At 34.6% G+C, this 19705-nt stretch overlaps 1 protein-coding gene across 2 annotated transcripts in view; it reads right to left on the bottom strand.

The window, feature by feature from the left end:
- Nucleotides 1-762: 762 nt before the first annotated feature.
- The window catches only part of AEBP2 (AE binding protein 2), a 49981-nt gene continuing 31038 nt past the window's right edge, over nucleotides 763-19705 (bottom strand). Inside the window, exons 5-9 of one of the 2 annotated variants that reach the window (XM_031597805.2) lie at nucleotides 13505-13629; nucleotides 7383-7450; nucleotides 4483-4596; nucleotides 4154-4220; nucleotides 763-2870 (exon numbers count right to left, since the gene is read on the bottom strand). In XM_031597805.2, coding sequence (XP_031453665.2) covers nucleotides 4166-4220; nucleotides 4483-4596; nucleotides 7383-7450; nucleotides 13505-13629 — 362 coding nt within the window. In that variant the 3' untranslated portion in view covers nucleotides 763-2870; nucleotides 4154-4165. The remainder of the gene's footprint in view (nucleotides 2871-4153; nucleotides 4221-4482; nucleotides 4597-7382; nucleotides 7451-13504; nucleotides 13630-19705) is intronic. The other variant, XM_031597806.2, reaches the window with a different exon arrangement.

Below are 19705 nucleotides of genomic sequence, written 5' to 3'. Positions count from 1 at the left end.
ATAACAATTTGTCTTGATATTATTTTTCTACAAAGAAAATAAAACAGTCCAACTGGGAGAAGATGCATTCTGCAGGTAACCAGAAAATCTAAGTAATTGGAAAAAGGAACGTTACTTAGAAAAACAGGAGGAAGCCTCTATATGTTACATCCAAAACTAAAATATCTGTAACTTCTCAAGGGCTGAGAAAAAGAATTAATGATTAATGCATTTCAAGATAAACAGTGTGAAAAATAAAACAATATTTCTCAGAACTCCTATGCCACACCAGTTCCACCTGCCTGGTTACTCAGTCACAACTGAGGTGGGAGGAAGGGGCAGAAAAAAATAATGAAGCACACCTTTAGAGTAGTCAGTGTCATCTGAAACACAGAACACTATCAAAGTGCATTCTACAAGTTGTGTATGTAAAAGAAAAACTTATGCAAGATGTTTTTTATTATTTCAATTCTATACCTTCTTCGTGTTAAAACTGCCACAAATCCACTTACCTTTTGACTCTATGGGAAACAATGTATCCTTTTGTTCTCAGATGTTTTGATCTTACACTTATTTTTTTCCTTTCAAAATACAAGTTGGATCATGAGAACATCTGAAAATACTTTTCTCATACCCAGGAAAAGAAAGTCACAGCTTACATGAAGAATGTATGATTGAATTCCCAAATTCCCATTTGTTTAAACGTGTGTGTCTCACTCTTTCTGGGCAAAATAAAAAAAACATAGTGACATGCTTATATTTACCTTTGAAAACTTCATTGAAATCTTACAATTTTGAAGCTAATGAGGTTTGTTTGCTTTGTTTTATTAGAAAAAATACTCAGGCAAGGTCTACAATCATCTGTCAATTATAAATGACTTACAAGAAACTCATGAAGCAATAAAATTAAAAAAATACAAATACAAACTATATCTGAAACACTTCTATTTGGCAATTTTATAACAAATTCATAAAAGAAACAAAGATCGTGGATTATTTTATAGGTACAGAAAAAGCAGTAGGTGAAGTGCTCAAGCAAAAAAAAAAAACACTGCATTTTTTTTTTCCAAAAATAAAGTCACATCACGACAGATTTTATGAATAATACCCTTATTAAACAACCATTCCAGAACATCTTATATTAGTGGTGCTTTTAATCTGCACTTTATTTTGCTTGATAAGATTTTTTTTCATGTATATAAGTAATATTTTTAACCCATTGGAGCTAAGCAAGACTCTCGTGTCAGTACCAATGCAGAATGCATTTGTATTATACCAGGGTACGCTCACTTCTGCAACCAAAGGGTTACTTCTAAGTTTTATTCTATTTAATAAAGATTTAGTGTAAAAACTGCTGGTTATTAGTTTCACTGTAGTAAACTCCTCCCCAATAAGGAGGACTAACTCTGCAGTTTGACTGCATATATCCATATAAATTTTACGTATTAGTTCCTTCCAATAGCAAGGAAAAAAACTAATTTTGTGTTCACTATTAGAAAGGAGCGCCATGAATTAATTATGGGTACTATTCATCCCTCAAAGATTTCTGGGAAGGATGTTCAATGTGTTTTTGTTCTTACAACAGATATTAACAGTAGTATATAGTCCCTTAGGTATGTAAAAGAAGGGTTTTTTATTGTTAAGGAAGGTGCTTTTTTTTTTTTTAAACAATTCTTCTGGCAGCACTAGTGAATTACAATATCCTTCAATATTATTTCTACCGTAATATATACATTTTAACTTTCATGCCTCTAGAAAAACATCTACAGTACATTTCATAATATAAAAATATATTACAAATCTGCTGAAATATTTACAAGCAATGTCCTATTATCTATATGCAACATTTTTGTCTCCATACAAAGACTAACAGGTTAGACACATCTCTATTTGTCAGTTAAAAAAATCCACGGCTTCTTGCTTATTAAGCAAGAAAATGATTTTACTTTCCTTTTCAAAGCCAACTTTGGTGCATAAAGGATTGAATTTCTAGATATTTTTTTTAAAAATACCATTTTCTTTACAACTAGAAAACATTAGGCCAAATAAAAAAAAGTATACTTTACAAGTGAATGGGGATTCTACAGGTTCAAAAAGTAAAATAAAACACAAATAGCACTAATTGCTTAAGTAAAGGTTTTTCAAAAACCATCCATTGATATGGAACACAAAAAAAAAGATCTCATTAACATACTATACTACTCCTGAAAAGGGGGATCAGACATACTGCAACACTCTTAACATCTTTAAACCGTACTATATGTATTCATAGTTGAATGGAAAAGACAAGCATTCCATCAACACGTTTCTTGTTTTTGTTGTTTTTCCTTAAATATTATTCAACATATTTTATGGATCTGCAAAAGGACACGAAGTTACAAATGACAAATGATTACTATCCACCATACTGAAAGGGTGACAGGATAATCCCTTGGTAGCTGTTTTACTGTCTGGCATGTGTTATATTTAGTTCACACTGATAAGCAGCCTAATAGTTTGTTAGCAGTTCTCCTGGGAATTGTGAGTAAATGGTGACGGTTACTTTCTTTTCATCAATATAAACTACTGTATTCACTAAAGAAAAAAAGCAGCTTAAAGAAGAAAGCATGCAAAGCCTTTTAGTTGTTCCACTAAGTTGCCAGAAGAGTGTTTGCTCAATCTCCCACTGTACCATTCCATGAAAATGTGGATATACAGTAATATATTAATATATTCCACAGAAGCATCAACTTCATTCACAGAATGTTTACACTAAGCATAAATATTTATAAAAAAAAGATGGGATTTGACTAATGTGCAACTTTATTTCTAAATCCATTGTCAGTGACTAAGACTGCAGGTGTCCCCACTCGCTTGGTTTTTACCTCTTCAACCTCTTCTGGGGCATTGTTCTGTAAAAGAAGATAGGATACCTTTTAGAAAAAGATCCTGAAATGTAAATCCAAGTATGTAGAGCATATTATGAAATCATGACTATAAACAATCATTTAATTTGATTGAAAGCCATTTTATATGATCTCAAATTAGCACAGATTTCAGATGATTTCAAAGTTTCTATTAGCATCGACATTTCATCATGACATTAATAGCTGTGATTGAACTCCTCCGATCACCTTTTCCACACGTGGTATTTTGGTCTTTAATTCTTTTGTCTTCTAGTTGGTCCCAAAGCTCTTTTTAAATCACATACTGATCTATACTGATAAAAATGTGGTAATTGATAATGTACAGGGACCTTAATTTTATTTGAAAGAGGGAGAAAAGGTTGCTTCTTTTTTTTTTTCCAATGGATTTCACCCCACAGATCATTTTCCAATATTATTCTTTCTTTTCAAATCAAACTAGTAACATATCAAGTTCTGCAAAGTTAATCGATATAAAGACAATTAAAACCTAAGTTAGGTTATAGAGCATTCGCCATATTAAGTGGCTTTAAAATACACAATCCAATTTCCTCATAACATTTTATCATTAACTGTTAACATCAGCAACTCATATGCTAATGTAAGCATTTAAAATACTTACATTTAAAAAGCACATCTAGCATGAGGACTTATTTTCATATTGTCAACCAAACTGTCATTAATTCGATTAGTGAAATACACTGATAGTAAAGGTGAACTGAAAGGCTTATTGCATATCAAGACCTCAAATTAGCAGTATAGGAACTCATTCAGACACTTGATCATTGGAACTTAAAGAAACTCTGGTTGTAGGAAAACAATTGCTTTCTTCCCCACCCCCCAACACCCTCCCCTCCATCCCCACCATTTTCATGCATTTTTAAAATAAACCTATAAACACATAACATTAGACCTTCAAAAACTTAGGAGACAATTAAGCATTTCAGATTACCTTTAAAAACTGTACACACATACAACTGTGGGTACTGACAATTATGTGAGCACATTAATACAGAGGGGGGAAAAAAAATCAAGAAATTATTAGAAACAAGATGGGTTAAAAGCCAATCAAATCCTACAGACATAAATGTGAATGCAGCTTAAAGACAAGTGACATGTACTGTCCCCCTCTGTCCCCCTTTAAAGAATCTTGTATTAAAAAAACAGTACTTGTATACAAGTACAGATTTCAAGGTAATACTGCATGTATTACAGCTGAATATAAATTATGTAAAGATAAATTTGGACTTTAAAAAAATTGGTATACAAACCAGTATGTGATCTTAACAGAAGTGATCTTTCAGGATTCCACTGTATGTACCTCCTTTACTAGAATTTCTGTACACCAAGCACAAAAAAGTAAAATACACTTGGTAAATACACACATTCCCCGTTTCTCAGTAACTAGAGTTCAGTTCAAGAACTTTAGTAATTCTGAAACAACTTAAGACCTCAGAACTTAACTACTGGACGCTGACAGGATCAAGGCTCCCTGTTCTGGTGTATAATGCATTAGCAAGTCTGATTCCCCAACGTCAAAAAGTTAAGTGAGGCTTAAGATTATACGTAAGTAATGAAAATTTCAAAATTAAGACATTACCTGTATATGTTTGGGTCCAGAAGCAAGGCAGTATCTTTTGGTAGTTTTGATAAATGAACTACTTTAGTTTTTAACTGATGTCGCTCACTTTCATTTACCCACACATCAGGCAGACTATGAATAAATAAATAAAATAAAAAAAATATTCAAAAAAGATCAACTGTTTTTCTTACCATAAAATTATGTGGTAAACTAGTACATATGAAGTTTCTATATGCAATCTCCAATTTCACTGGTTAAAAATCACCTTCACCGGAGCGAAGAAAAGACAGCCAATCTTTACACATTATACTCCAAAGTCTTTCAAGTTCCCAGCATGAAAAAGATACTAAACAGAATTTAGATTAATCCAGAAGAATACTAAACCAAACATACAGTAACAATAGCACTACATTCTCTATTTTATGGGTAAGCAGGAACTAAACAAATCTTTAAGAACACTTTATTTCACTAGGTATAAAATTTACTGCAGACACGCTATTTTGCTCTGAGTGTCCAAATGCCCTAACTCAGCTGAAGTTCAAGTACCTTCTGAGGAAATTCAGGCAATCACCATAATGTATTTCAGCTACATAACAGCTCTTAATACGAGATGGAATAAAACCTTACACATTAACAGGAAGCACTGTCTCAGTACCACTTCCAGTGAAAACTGCTGGAAGAGAGCTAGAGAGAAAGTCTATGCTGATTTAGTTTTTGCTCTTAAACTGTTTGAAACCAAACCTGTCTGCTTCTGAGTGGCTCACTGCATTACTGCATCTTCTACTGAAAGCAAACTGAGTTTTTAAAGGCACTGCTGATCTTGTCAGGTTGTTATGAGACAAACTGGACTTACAAATACCTACTTCCCAACTCTTTCCAACAGTTAGCACTGACTAAGGCTACATAATCAATATGGCTTTCACTACTGGAAAAAATAAAAATAATAAAACAAACTAGGATTATATAAAACGGTGGGGTTTTTTCTTTGCTGTTGTTACTTTGCTTTTTAAGTGATTCAAGAGCAAAAAATTCATTTCAGGTTGGGCAAAAAAGAGTTTGTAATTATGAACTAACATTTTGAAGGAAGTTTCAAATGGAGAAACAAAACGTTCAAAATATTTCTTTCCCCTGATGAAAGCTATACATAACTTTACAGACAAGCCACAATATCTTGCCTTTTCGGTTCTTAACTATAACAATCAGGGTGAAATTAAATCTACCAAATAATTCACAACTGTATCACTCAGCACAGGAAGCACACTTTCTACCTAACCCAACCAAAATGTAAGAAATATCAAACCCATAATTACTTTGAACTTGTCAACCAGCCCTACATCTATCAGGGATGTACACTAATGAATAACCTGTCCTCCCCAGTGTAGAAAACCTAGCATTTGAATATATTTTCATGAGTCAAAAAAAAAAAAAAAATCTTTCGTCACAACACTAGGAAACAAAAGTCCCAATTTATTTACTTCTCATGCTCTTAGTGTTAGTTTTTAATACTTTTCTTTCTTCTTAAAATGTAATATTTTGTCTTTATCTGTAATATTTTAGTGATAATAATTTCAAGACACTGTTGCATATAGTATAACAAGCTGTTCTAGAAGGCAGCAAAGAACTACACTTTCATACTACAATATTTTAATTATTCTTTCCCAGGTTTAATTGAAACTTAGGGTCCACAAGTGCTGCAAAGAGCAGGAAAAGCTGCATTTTAAAATTACCCAACTTCGTCTATGTAATTTACCAACAATCCTAGTCCTCTATAACTGAAAGCTACTATTGACTGATACTGCCAAGTTCACACTACCACACACGACTGATCTGGAACACTACAAAACTAAAGTAATTTATATCACTTCAATGGAGAAAGTAGATTATTACACTAAGGCTCTTCATTAACTTCAAACTCAATCACTTAAAAGGCAGCTCCGTATTTAAAAGGATTCTTTTGTTCTATATAGTAATTGCAAAAACTGTGACTATTCAACTGAATGTTGAAGTTATTGAATAAGTTCCCTTAAGTTTTATCAACGTACAGATATCTTCCAACATTACTTTTTAAGAACGAACTTCTAAACCTGTGCATCCTACCTAATTATGTAGGTATTTGACTTAATGTTAGCTTAAGCAGATGTATGGACTCAAGAATGAAAAATCTATTATATTTACTTAAATATATATTTTTTTTTCCTTAAAAACTGTATAAAAATGTGGATCATGAAAAACTTGCAAGAGTTTTGCAAGACTCTCCTAAAACTGCTTTGCCTACTGTTCTCATAGAGCATATTGGAAAGCAATCATTTAGCCTACTCTTCCATATAATAAAGATTATAATATTTACATAAATTCATTCCTTTGTCAAAAGAAAGATATTATCTCAGGTATTTCAATGAAGTATTTACTACTTTGTATGTCCCAAGCCTACCTGAGGGCATTACTTGTGTACTGCTTTACATACTCAATTGGAAAAGGACAGAACTTTGGATCAAGAAGAGAAAAAGTAATCAAATGTTGGAATAGTGTTCTAAACTTCAGTGGAAACATCCAAAGCAGCAGTCACAACATAAGTCACATTTTCAAGGACCAACTGTGGTTAATTTATGGTTAAACTGTGTCCTCTATGCAAAGATTCTTGTTCTACCATTATACTGATGGGTATATATTTATCAGTGCCTAGAAATATTTGAGGATCGTAGTAAAACAGTGGGTTAAAAAATAAAAAGAAAAATCACTGGGACAATTCTTTTTTCTTATGTATATGGCTGGCAAAATTAATTATTAGAAGACCTCTTTCTTTATAGCTATAATGACAAAATGCATTAAAAAAAGCTGCTTAAAGTTTACCCAAACTAGTATCAGAATCCACTGTAAACTCCACTTACATCCTATCATATTACTAGGATTATACTCACATGTCCTCTGGTGTCCAATGAAGCAAGAGTTTTATTTTTCCAGAATCTTCTTTTCTTTTAGCTATTACCTGATAAGAGTGGGATAATTATTAAAATCAAATTTGTAGATTTGTTGCTCAAATAAATTGTTATTTTCAACTGGACATTCAGAAAACACAAACCCTTAATCCTTCAAAGTTGTATTAATTCTATGTATAAGTAGAACATGCACGTCACCATTCACGCCACTCTTGTCAAGATTAAATGTTTGCACTTTTTTCCTTTAATATTTTCATAATATAAGAAAAAGAATCATATACAGTCTTCCTTTAAAAAGGGTTCCAATTTTTAAGCAGCCACTCCAAAAGATTTGAAGTGCATGCATTCTTAGATGAGTTTCACCAGTATCCTTTATAAGCACATCCACATTTTTTCACAAGATGTATACAGAAAATATGAGAAGCTAATGCAGCTTTTAGTTTAATTATAGAATGACATAATAAAATTACTCTCTCATGGATGTTTTGCATCTGAAAACATTATATGCCTAACTTCCTAGGTAACCTTTAAGACATCAAAAGGAATGAATAGCTAAGTAGTGAATGAAGCAAATGCTCCTTAGAAGAACTTACAGTATTACTGAGAATGTTTAATGCATACATAACAGGGACATTGGCATGTTGCTATTGCTGTTACATATATGGCAAGTACTAAGGCCTGTTGGCAATCCACAGGACATACATTTCCCCCTGGTAAGGTTCCAGATGAGAAACTGCAAGAAAGGAGCTCTCATTTCTTACACCAGTTCACATACAACAGCACACAAAATGCTCTCACAGAGTAACTTTTCCAGGTGTAGGACACTGAAGCTTGACTACCACCTCTAGTCAAGATATAAAGGTAAAAATGCACAAAGTATAAAGAAAAGTAATATTTGTACAGAAATGAAACATTCATCAACAAAGGCATTCAAAAGATAAAAAATACTGCAGTATCCAGGAAGACAAAGAAAAGCCACTTGCTTCCTCTTCAACTGACTTACCCTCAAGCTTTTCCTTTGCTCTGCACATCACAATACTTTACAAAATGTGAGATTTGCTTCAAACACCAGTTTCCCCCACTTTTTGTGCCTCTGAGCATAATGATGCTTATTAAATCTTTCAAAGTTTCTACACACAGCCACTGTAGATATTGTAAACTTCAAAGAATTCATTGGAGAAATTTTCAAGCATAGAAATGCAGTGGATGGCAAATCATCGTTATGAAAAAGGCTAAACGAAAACTTTATATGGAACTTAAAGTACTTAAGTCTATAAACTGCAACTACCAAAGTAACTCCATAGCTGAATATCATGGTATGTTAAACTTAGTATACTGTAGTAGCTTAGTAAGGCTAAAGAAGAAAAAAAACTGTTGTAGGCACAGTTCTTCCGAAAGGAGATTCCTGTTATAATTAGATCCAATTTTAGGATTTGTCATTTAACATATTAGCAATTAATCTTGAAGAATGGTTGGAAAGCCTGATGACAAATTCTGCTTTTGATACCATGTAATTTGAATTACAGATAAACTGAAGAAATGCAGCCTGTAAGAACTGCCAAAGATGTCATATGTGCCACAAAAAATTATAGGATGGCTGAAACATCTCTGCTATGAAGAGAGGCCAGGAGAGCTGGGACTGTTTAGTATAGAGAAGGCTCCAAAGGGACCTTTCTGCAGCCTTCTGATACATAAAGCAGGCCTACAAGAAAGATGAAGAGAGATTCTTTACTGGGGTTTGTAAGTGCCAAGACAAAGGGTAACATCATTTAAAATAATGATAGAGTGGATTTCAATCAGTGGTGAGGCACTGGAACATGTTGTGGCTGCCCCCACCCAGGAAGGCGTTCAAGATCAGGTTGGATGGTGGGTCTTTGGGCAACCTGGTCTATCTGAAGTTTCCCTGCCCACAGCACCAGGGTGAACTATCTGAGCTTCAAATTCCCACCTCAAACCATTTTGTATGTCTATCATAATAACGGGATATGTTAAATAAGTGTCAGAAAAAATATTTTTTTCCTGTAATCTTTGCCCATTAGACAAAATTTAATCAAATCTTACATCAAAAATATTAAAAGATTCTTAAGTTAGCCACCTGAAATATTGCTACCACTTTTCGTCACAGGTCTCAAGCCACATTCATAACACAATATGTCCTTTTCCTAAGTTTGGAGCAGAGATGAAAACTGACTTTTTTTTTAAATGAAGATTTAGAAAGTGTTTCCCCAGTCCCTTCCAACTTTAAGTTTTAATCTTTGCCCAGTCCCCGGATTCCTTCTTTACTGCAGACTGGAGTACCATGAGTCTGGAACCAAATAAAGGTAATGTCAGGGCCCACTTTACAGGACAAATGAAGTTCACTAACTTTTCTATTTAAAAACATACACTTTCTTGTCCAGTCAAGCTTACTGTCAAGTTTCCCTCATGTTTTAAGGAGATGTAGATGGTTCTCTCATGTAATGCAAGCATGATAAATACCATATCAAAAAGTTTAGAGGTGGCATTTCAAAATGTTGTTTGGACATAGTAAACTAGCTGAAACCAGTTAAAGGGAAGAAGATAATCTCCACAAACTGTTCTTCATCCTATCTAAAATGGAAAGAACAAGAGCTAGAAAATCAACCAGAATATACAAGGTCCCAAGTATATACTGCACCTAAGTTAAAGCTGAAATTGCTGCTTTTACAGAGATTTACCTTGTAACACATGGTGATTCCAGAGCCTCAAAGAGAACCTGTGCGACCCTCTCAAGCAGCATTCATCTACACACCCCAACAACCAAAGGCCCAGTTCCTCATTTTCAGAACTATACAGTACAAAACTTGAGACTCTTCTTCATTGCAATCATGAAGTTTTTTTAAAAAAAAAAGATGTCCATGAACAACCTCCCTCCCCCCGTGCTTCCAATAAAACAAAAAGGACCAAAAAAAAGTAATAGTATAAAACAGACTCAAGTTACAAAGTTTTGGGTAATTCAATACTGCCTGAATTATACAATCGCAAGCAGCACTATTTCAGAAGCCTAATAAGATCTTCAAGCAATCAATATTGAAGAGCTTGAAACAGCTTCTGTTTGAAACAGCTTAAGAAGAGGAGAAAGTAACTTTCACCAGTAGAATACAAACTGTATAGCGAAAGAGCTAATTATATATTAAGTAGTCTATGATGGTCATAGCTTGGGATGCTTTCACTCAGATACACCTGGAAGCAACGCAAGTTTTACAGACTGTTCTTCATATCGCTGTCTTATCTTGTTCTTTGTAAATCCTCAAAAGCTCAGCATTTCACATGTTTTTGACTGGGATCGAAGATCTTCATCCCTGACAGGGTACACATCTGGTTTTGTTTAATATTCAAGTACTATGGCAGATTTCTGTTAGGAGACAACAGAAGTCTGCATATTTACATGCCTTTGTTTTTCCCAAATGTACTTTGAAATTCTCAAGTTTAAAGATGTGTTTTAAAAAGACTTAAAATGTATCCACTACTTTTACCACAATTAGCACAACAAACATTCTACCGCTTACCAGGCAGCTTAAGTCAGAAATACAGTCATGATGTAGACAAAAACCATCAACTAAAAAAAGAAAAGAATCACTACTTTGAGCTAAACATCCACAGCATTAAGGCCAAATCCACAAGTTACAAGCCAAATGGAAGACAAGTATCATATCCGAATAACGTTGCTCTAAAAAGCAACGTTACAGTCACTTTGTAAATAAATCAAATCCACTTACATTTCACACTAAAAAACATAGTTCAACAAGTGAATGCATGTACAATACAGCTTCATTTGAACAACAAACAAATCTTACTAATTACCTACATTTCACACGCTGTCCCTGGAACAGGAAACATTTTTTGCATTTATTTCTGTAAAGGAAACCTTTCAAGTTGTCTCAGATCAGAAATGGAGTTCTACTGACCTCTTCTGGAAAAAGAAACAAATGTCTCTCTCCTGCACATCTATTCACTTACTGTGTTTAAGAGGCTTAAGACTTCAAAACACATGTGAAAAAAATCAGTGTATACCATCACTGAACTAAAATCTCCAAAAGAGTTAGAAGCATAAAGAACAATTAAGTACTCAGTTATCTTAGAGAACTAACCCTATCAACAAAAAAGACAGAGAGTAACATGCTAGGTACATACCTAAACAACTTCTCTTTAACTTAAAGAGAAATTGCTTGACTTTTTCCACTTGATAGTGCAAAGAATCAACATACCAAGAATTTGACTCCAATAAGAAAAACTAATCAGAAAAATAAGTACATAATGAAGTCAAAGGTGGACTTCTGCAAAAGGCTTTGATGATTGTTTTACAATTTTACATGTCTGTGAAGAAGATTTAAAGATTTAATGAAGAGATATAGTGACTGCACAGAAATTCTTCACATTTATTTTCTCAGTAAGGTAACTATCCTGTAAAACACTACACTATGCTGACGTTCTTATAATGAATCAAGAAATAAACCTATAAATTCCTCAGTTTCCAGCAGTTTTATGATCAGATTTTTCACTTTTCAAATTCCCTGTTAACTATGCATTTTTTTCATCTGAAAGTGGACCACAGAAACCACATCCCACTTCTCCAATTCTATCCTTACTTGCACCTGAAGTGACCATTAGCTCAGTATAATAATGTATACATACAACAAGATTATCACTTATATTAAACAATCTCATCAGTAAAGTTGATGTCTAGTGCAACTCTGCACAATTGTGCATGCTAATAGGGCAGTGATGTGCAGTGTACAGCTGAAATCTTAGAACAGTCCTGCCACTGAAACAACTCTCACAGTTGAGGTATAAGTAATAGCAAGTTTTCAGACCTAATCAACCCCCCACCATCCTGAGTGGTACAAGCACAGATGAAGTGAAAAGCTTTGCAGTACTTCCTCCAAGTTAATTCAAATCAGTTTAAGAGCACACTCCTCCCTTTAATTCCACCTCCTTATGAGTTACTGCAACAGCCAGAGGTGAGTGTCCACAACTTAACAGTCTATCTGGATAACGCTTCAGATTAAAGCAAGCTGTGAACTGGAAGACAACCTGCTTTTCTCACAAAATTTTAAATTCAATCTTGGCAAAGAAAACTAAAATAAGGTTTAAATTCAGCAGCAGCAGAATAAAGCACCTATAAATCTCCCTCCACAGCTGGTGTGCTCAGTGCAGATAAAGTTCAGGACTAATGTTTTGGGAAAAACATCTAACAGGCTACAGATATTTGTAACTATCATCAGTCTTGTGGAAGAGAAGGAAGTGCTAAGTTCTGTGCATATAAAATCATCTTTTGTTTATGAAAAGAGAATGACAGTTCAATAGTTTGTCGGTTCAAATTAAGCCACAGCTGAAAAGAGAGAAGTCAGCACTCCTTCCCTGAGACTCCAGTTAATCTTGCACTAGCCGGGCAATTTACAAAGTTCTTCATCTTGTGCTGTTCCTTATTTCTTTTATTCTTAAAGAACCTCTTATGCACTCCATCTCTCAATTCAGTAACAAAACATGAGGCATTACGCCTTTTGAAATTCTGATCCCTGTATTCAAATTCAGTACTTCTTTCTCTATTTTCAATTTTTCTAAATGAATACTGATGTCAGTCCTATCCACAACAGGATATGGAAACAGGACTCAAGGTTACTTCCCCACCTGGTATTTGCCTCCTAGCAATTCAATGATATTTCACTGGGAAGGTTTATTTATTTATTTATTTTTTAAGAAAGGAACAACACCTTTATTCAGTATTCCATCTTTTAAACTAAAAAAAAAAAAATACATATGAATTTCACATGAACATCTATGAGTCTTATGCAATTATCCTCAATGCCACCGGAATTCCTTCTTCTTTAGAATATTTTCTACAGCACATACTGCCTGCCAGATATTTCCCCAAGTGTATCAGATGGGGAAACATTGCAAGCTTTTCAATTTGAAACAAAAAACAACTACTAGTAGTATTTTTTAAAACTTACTTACTAACAGAAGTGAATAAATAACTATTTAAAAACAATTGTTACTGATTAAAAGTCATATTACAAACAGGAATACAGCACTACTATTTTTCAGAGATGCAGGTAACAAGCAATGAACAAAGTAATACTTACAGTACTGTGAAATACAACACTGTGGCCTTTTCCTAAGCTTTCTATATGCGCTGAGAGGTTAAAGCAGATGGCTCGATGTCTTATAGCATCCAGTGTTTGTGCATCAAAGAAGTCATGAGGTCTTGCTAGAAATAAAAGAGATTCTTAGTGTTGAACGTGCTGAAAGCATTCCAACACAGCAGAGCATGTAAATAAATGTGAAGTGTCATTAGTAAACTATTTATCTTGATAAAACTAGGGCTGCTATATCAGAGTTGCAAACAATAATTTAACTGAGAGAATGGCTTGACTCCAAGCACAGAGTGGTGATCCATTTAAGTTTGGTCACAACATATTCCTTCTAGATGAAGCAGCTATTTTGACAAACTGAATTACACTTGCTCAGTTTTTAACCTTGAAGTGATTTTTTTTCCCCCTCATCTTCCACAATTAAAAATACATTGTTTTTTCTAAGAACATCTATTGCTACCATTCCTAAAAAAAATAAAAACACCAAAAAGGTGGCCCAGCACAAAGGAACTAAAACATCAACTTTTATTAATGAATTTGAGCTCCATTTTAATGTAAAAACAGCCCCAATAAAGTTCCCATAAACTTTACAACTTAACTAGCAAGGTATCCTTACAGCACAGTCAATATTTTCAGTATTACTGCAATGACTTGTAAAAGATAGTATTAAAATATTTCAAAACATGATGGTGCATGCAGTCGACATGTTAGAAGACATGTTATTTCTCAAGTTTATTTATTTCTAATTGCTAAAAAAAGTAATCCAGCTGAATACTGAGATGCTGCAAGGAGAAGAAACACTTCACAGTGTTCCTCTGCAAGCAGAATTAAATAAGAATTTGTAGTCTATAAACAGCATGCATTAGTAAAGTCTTCTTTTATTCTGAAAAAGACTTTTATAGATAAGTCTTGAATACTAAAATACTGAATTCCAATTTGGAGTGTAAAGAATGTCTATTAACTCTACCTTAAAACCCACTCTAATAAAAAATAACTGCTACTAGGCACATATTTGTTGTATGCTCTTCAAAATCTCATTCTAAGATTTTTAAATATATTCTGTATTGAACAGTAGCAGAACTACATCAATAATGTATTAACAAAAGCATTAACAGTTATTAAATCTTATGTGAGAGCAGTAATTCAGTATATAACACTGAAAATAAAACTAAATAGCAGTTAAACTACACAATCAACTAAATTATCCTATAACCTGCAAAAACAGTTATTTGCAATTTTTCTGTCATGAATTCAAACAACCTGTACCTTCCTTTTCATCATGATTATCTATCCATTATTTCTAGACAAACTGCAAATTCCACTTTAGATTAGTATTTTCTACGCTCTGGGGACAAATTGTTGTTAAGTATTCATCTGTACATCACGTTCTGTCCTTATTCTATCTCAGTTGGATACTGCCAATTGGGCAATCATCCCACTGAAATGTTGTGCTCTAAGTGTTAACTTCTCACGCAGCATAAGGCCACTGATGCAAGCATTTCTTATATTGAAACCATTATTCCATCAAGTAAAAAGGAGTATGGGTCACATTTTTGTGCATGGACTACCACTTTACTTTCTTCAAATCAGAATAAGTTTTCAGGAAAAATACAAAACTGCATGTAGTAATAGACTCAAGAAAACAGATTCACATTTCATTATTACTACTACGATCTAAGCAGTAAAAGGTATGATATATGAAACTTCCAATGTGAAGCATTTTACAACAGGTATTCACAGAATCACAGAATTGTAGGGATTGGAAGGGACCTCCAGAGACCATCGAGTCCAACCCCCCTGCCAAAGCAGGTTCCCTACACCAGGTATTCCTCCACTCTTTTCTTCTATCCCTGAAAGACAAAAACCCTATCTTCTTTTGATCTGAAATTCTGAAGATCTCTACAGAAAAAAATCAAATGATTTAGGCAGTTTGTTGTATCTAGTGTCAGAAGCTTCTGTGGAGCTTTATAAATTATATTTATAAAACAAATACTTGTGAATTTATAACAAAGATTTCATAACCTTACCAGTTTATCATGACTGCTGATAAATTATTGAAAATGGCAGGGTAAGCACTATGGCCAGGTCCATCAGAATGCCTGAATGAATTCTACCAGCCTCATTGTCTTAGGAACATTCAAAGCCTATAGGAAGGCACATATAGTTTCTCAGTAGGCTACAGGAACTTCATCAGTCTTCCAACTGAAGTGGTTGGGTAGCCTGAGAACAATTGACCTTACTAATAGAGACTGAAGCAAAAAAGGCATCAAGTAATTCAGCCTTATCCTCATCTTTCATCACAACACTTTCTCTCAGATCCAATAAAGGCTGGAGATTCACTTTAATCTTCTTTTTACTCCTGACGTATTTACAAAAGCATTTTTATCATCTTTTACTCTAATAATCAAATTGAGTTCCACGTGTGCTATGGCCATTCTAATTTTCTCCCTGCACAGCTTAATAACATCTACAGTCCTCCTAAGATGTCTGCATCTTCTTCCACAGCTCAATTGTTTTTTTTCTTCCTGAGTTGCAGAAACAGGTCTCTGCTCAGCCAGATTCATCTCACCTCCTTGCTTGACTTTCAGCACATTGGGTCAGACTGCTCCTGTACCTTTCAGGTGTCATCCTATTCTATCCTCTAAAAACCCAAGGTATCAATACTGCTAATCACCTTATTGACTTCCCCAAGGATCAAAATCAGGGATTTCATCATTGTTATGTCCAAGCTAGCCTCCAACCATCACATCACCCACAAAATCACCCCTCCCTGTTTGCACACACACACAAGTTAAGTGAGGCATTCTCCCTAGTGGGCATCCTCATCACCTGTGTCAGGAGGTCATCCACACACTCCAGGAATCTCAACTGGATTTTTAACAGACATCTGGGAAGTTAAAATGCCCCATGAGAACAATTCTAATGAGCATGAGATTTCCTGTACTTGCTTGTAGAGTATTTCCTGCCTTCATCCTGGCTGGAAGGTCTATAACAGACTCTAACCACATAATCACGGTTACTGGCCTTGGCCTTACCCCTGAAAGAGTCAACCCTCTCAGTACCATTGCCCAGCTCCATGCAGCCACAATATTCCCTAACACAAATGGCTACCCCACTTCATCTCCTTCCCTGTAGTTGCTCCTCAAGAGCACCAAATTCTCCAGACACATGAACCATCACAGGCCTCAATGAGACATGGTAGAGGGATATCACAGCCCTGAGACTTAACTAAAACTTTCAACTCCTCTTTCTTTTCCCAGCTCTCTGCATTTGCATAGAGGCACTTAAGCAGGGCTACTAGTGAAACTGTTTTGTTGCAAAAAAAGGCTGGAATTCCTTTGGGCTGCTTTTCAGGCATTTTCCAGATGACCAGCCAAATCTATGGCTAAAACACAAGTGCCACGGCCATAAACTGACTAGGCTTAACTGGTCATATCAAAGCCTTTTCCTTTGACCAGCAGAATCAAAGGAGACCATCTGTCCAGAGCCTCTTACAGCTGCTCCAAGGACCCCATAGTCCTTCAAGATATGACTTGGACCACCCCTGAGTGTTTTTGGTGCCCACATGAAATAACAGCTGTGGAGAACAGTGGACTATAGAAGACTTAGTAGTTTCTTGGCAACATCTCTAGGTGGCAACAAACCTCTTGAGAGTACACCAAGTCAGCAAATGGGCATCTCTGCCTCACAAGGGAAAAAGTCTCCTCCTGCTATCATCCACTGCTGTTTCTTGGGAGGACTAATCATGGGAACAGACATGTTGGTTCATTTAACACCTGCATCTCCCCTGACACGACAGATCCTTCCTCTGAAATCTAGCAGCTCTGCAAGGGCACTTCATGCAGTGGGGAAAATCTCTCCCTCCACCTTACCATATCAAGATTCCATTCTTCTGTTTTCAGTATCATCTCCCTTGAGGGGAGAATTCTGGCCAAGGGTTCACTGCAGACCACACATGGAATCACTTATCTCACTCCTCCTCAGCTTTCCTGATACTGTACAGTCTTCTCATCACCTACTGCAGGAGGTGCTTTACCCAGGAACACCTTTCAAAAACAAGTTTACTGCCCACCCCTACCCCAAAAGCAAAGTCCAGGGCAGCCATAGAATAAAAAGCCAACATGGGAGAAAAGGAAGTCAATACCAAAATATTGCTTTTTGTTTTATATAGCAACATTTTTTCAGGATTTAGCCCTAGATAACATTCAATGGCTGCAGAGTAAAGGGAACAATTTGTAAAATGCATATGAACAGTTTTATTAATTCCTTATAGAGTGTTAATCCCATATTTTCAGTTCATCTTAGATCTATTAAATATTAAAATAATTTTTGGACCAAGATGTCTCCCTTCTTACTTAATAGTAAGAAGTTCCACATACACTTCACCTACTTAAGTAAATGAAATGACCAGCAACTACTAATTGAAATGTTAAGTCTTACATAACTAATACATTTCCCAATGTAAATTTCACCAACAGTAAGTTTCCATATCTCATGTATCTTTCCAGTAAACTTAACTGTTATGGTAGTTAATAAGTATGTCATCTTTTCTACTAGAAAAGCAAGTGTACGCTAAATAAAATCTTAGGATCTTCAAAAGTCACTGAAGTAGCTTCAGAATAGCAATATTGTATTTCAGAGACACGTTAAATATATTTGGCTTTATATCTCTAAATGAGGGACTTCCTGCAACAATATGATTAAGGGCATCTAGAAGAGAAAAAAAAAGGTACTGTGATCCTGAATTATTCTGCAACATCAAAATCATCAAAATTTGCATGATAAAAATCAGCCATTTTTTTAACCACGAATGTAAACAGCTATGAATGTGTGCATATCAAAAATACGCTTTTATTATAAAGGCACAAATTTCTAAACTTAAAGTACATGTTGCTTACAGACAAAAAGAATACCAAGATGTTAAGAAAGAAAAAGATTACATAGTAACAGTCTGAACTCTCTTTTAAGATATAAGCCATATACTTATCACATACAAAGCTACAGTTAAGTTGTTCTTTTTTTTTTATTAGCTTGAATGTCTCTCAGAAGGGTGATAAACTTCAGATATAAAACAAGTCTATAAAGATGAAGGAACTTAATTGTTTTGCCGCATTTGAAGCTTTAATTTCTATGTAAGTATACTTCAGTTTCAACATGTATTGACAATCAATTGTCAATAAATATTAATCCATTTACAACTGCAAACATTTCAGGGTCTCGTCAAGCCACTGAGAGATTCTGACAGCATTTTTTCAGGAGAAAATTACCTGACAATTAATTTTGCCAACAAATGACTAATTGTGAATTTTATTTAAACACTGTAGAGTAGTGAAAAGGACCCTGTATTGTATCTATTTGTCATACCTTGTAACCCCGTTTGCAGACAAAACAGTACAGAAGTAAAACACCTCCCCTTCTTAAAATATCTAAGTAAAAAAGACTTCATTCCTAGCTACACATACTCTACACTGGAAATACTTCACCAGGCTATTTTGTTGCTTTGGCCTTTCAGGTAAGTTTCCTTGTCCTCTCTTTTTCTAAAGCTAAACTAAAGGTAAACCAAGAAACTTCCAGATGAGCAAAATAACATCAGCTCTTTGTCAAGTTCATCAAATCAGTGATAATCCATACCATGTTTTAAAGAAAAGCTATCAGTATTCAACATTTTCAGAAAATGTCATTGACTTTGGATACATTTCTGGGTCAGATACTCCCCAGAGCAATACATTAAATAGTCATTTCCCAATTCTGTTAGAGATGACTCTTGCCTTAAGGCAAAACCATATAGCCAACACTGTTTCTCTAGAGGTAACAAGATAAAAAAAATTACTCAAGCAGCTGTCATTTTTCTTTCTGTGCAACACTTAAGAGAGCACACCAAATTCTACAGTTGAGTAAATATTCCTGAAATGTTAAAAACCAATTATACTTTTTCTTTGCCATAGATTCATTCAAGAACTTTCTATTTATCTCCCCCACTACTCCAAGAAGATGACTTTGTGCATGCCTGCAGAACAAATTCTGCAGTATATTCTCGTATTATGACTGGGACATATTTAAAGTCCTAACTACAATTTGAAATTTTAAGTCAATAACATACATAAATTACAAATAAAATGCCAATCTGCATTCTACTTCTGTATGTATTGAGGGGGACACTGAATAAAGATGTATTCAATCAATCACCTAAAA

Source organism: Phasianus colchicus, chromosome 1 (genome assembly GCF_987193195.1).
Source record: "Phasianus colchicus chromosome 1, bPhaCol1.hap1.1, whole genome shotgun sequence".
NCBI lineage: Eukaryota > Metazoa > Chordata > Aves > Galliformes > Phasianidae > Phasianus > Phasianus colchicus.
Note: the sequence above shows the minus strand (reverse complement) of the source record. Positions and strands in the feature narration are given on the sequence as shown.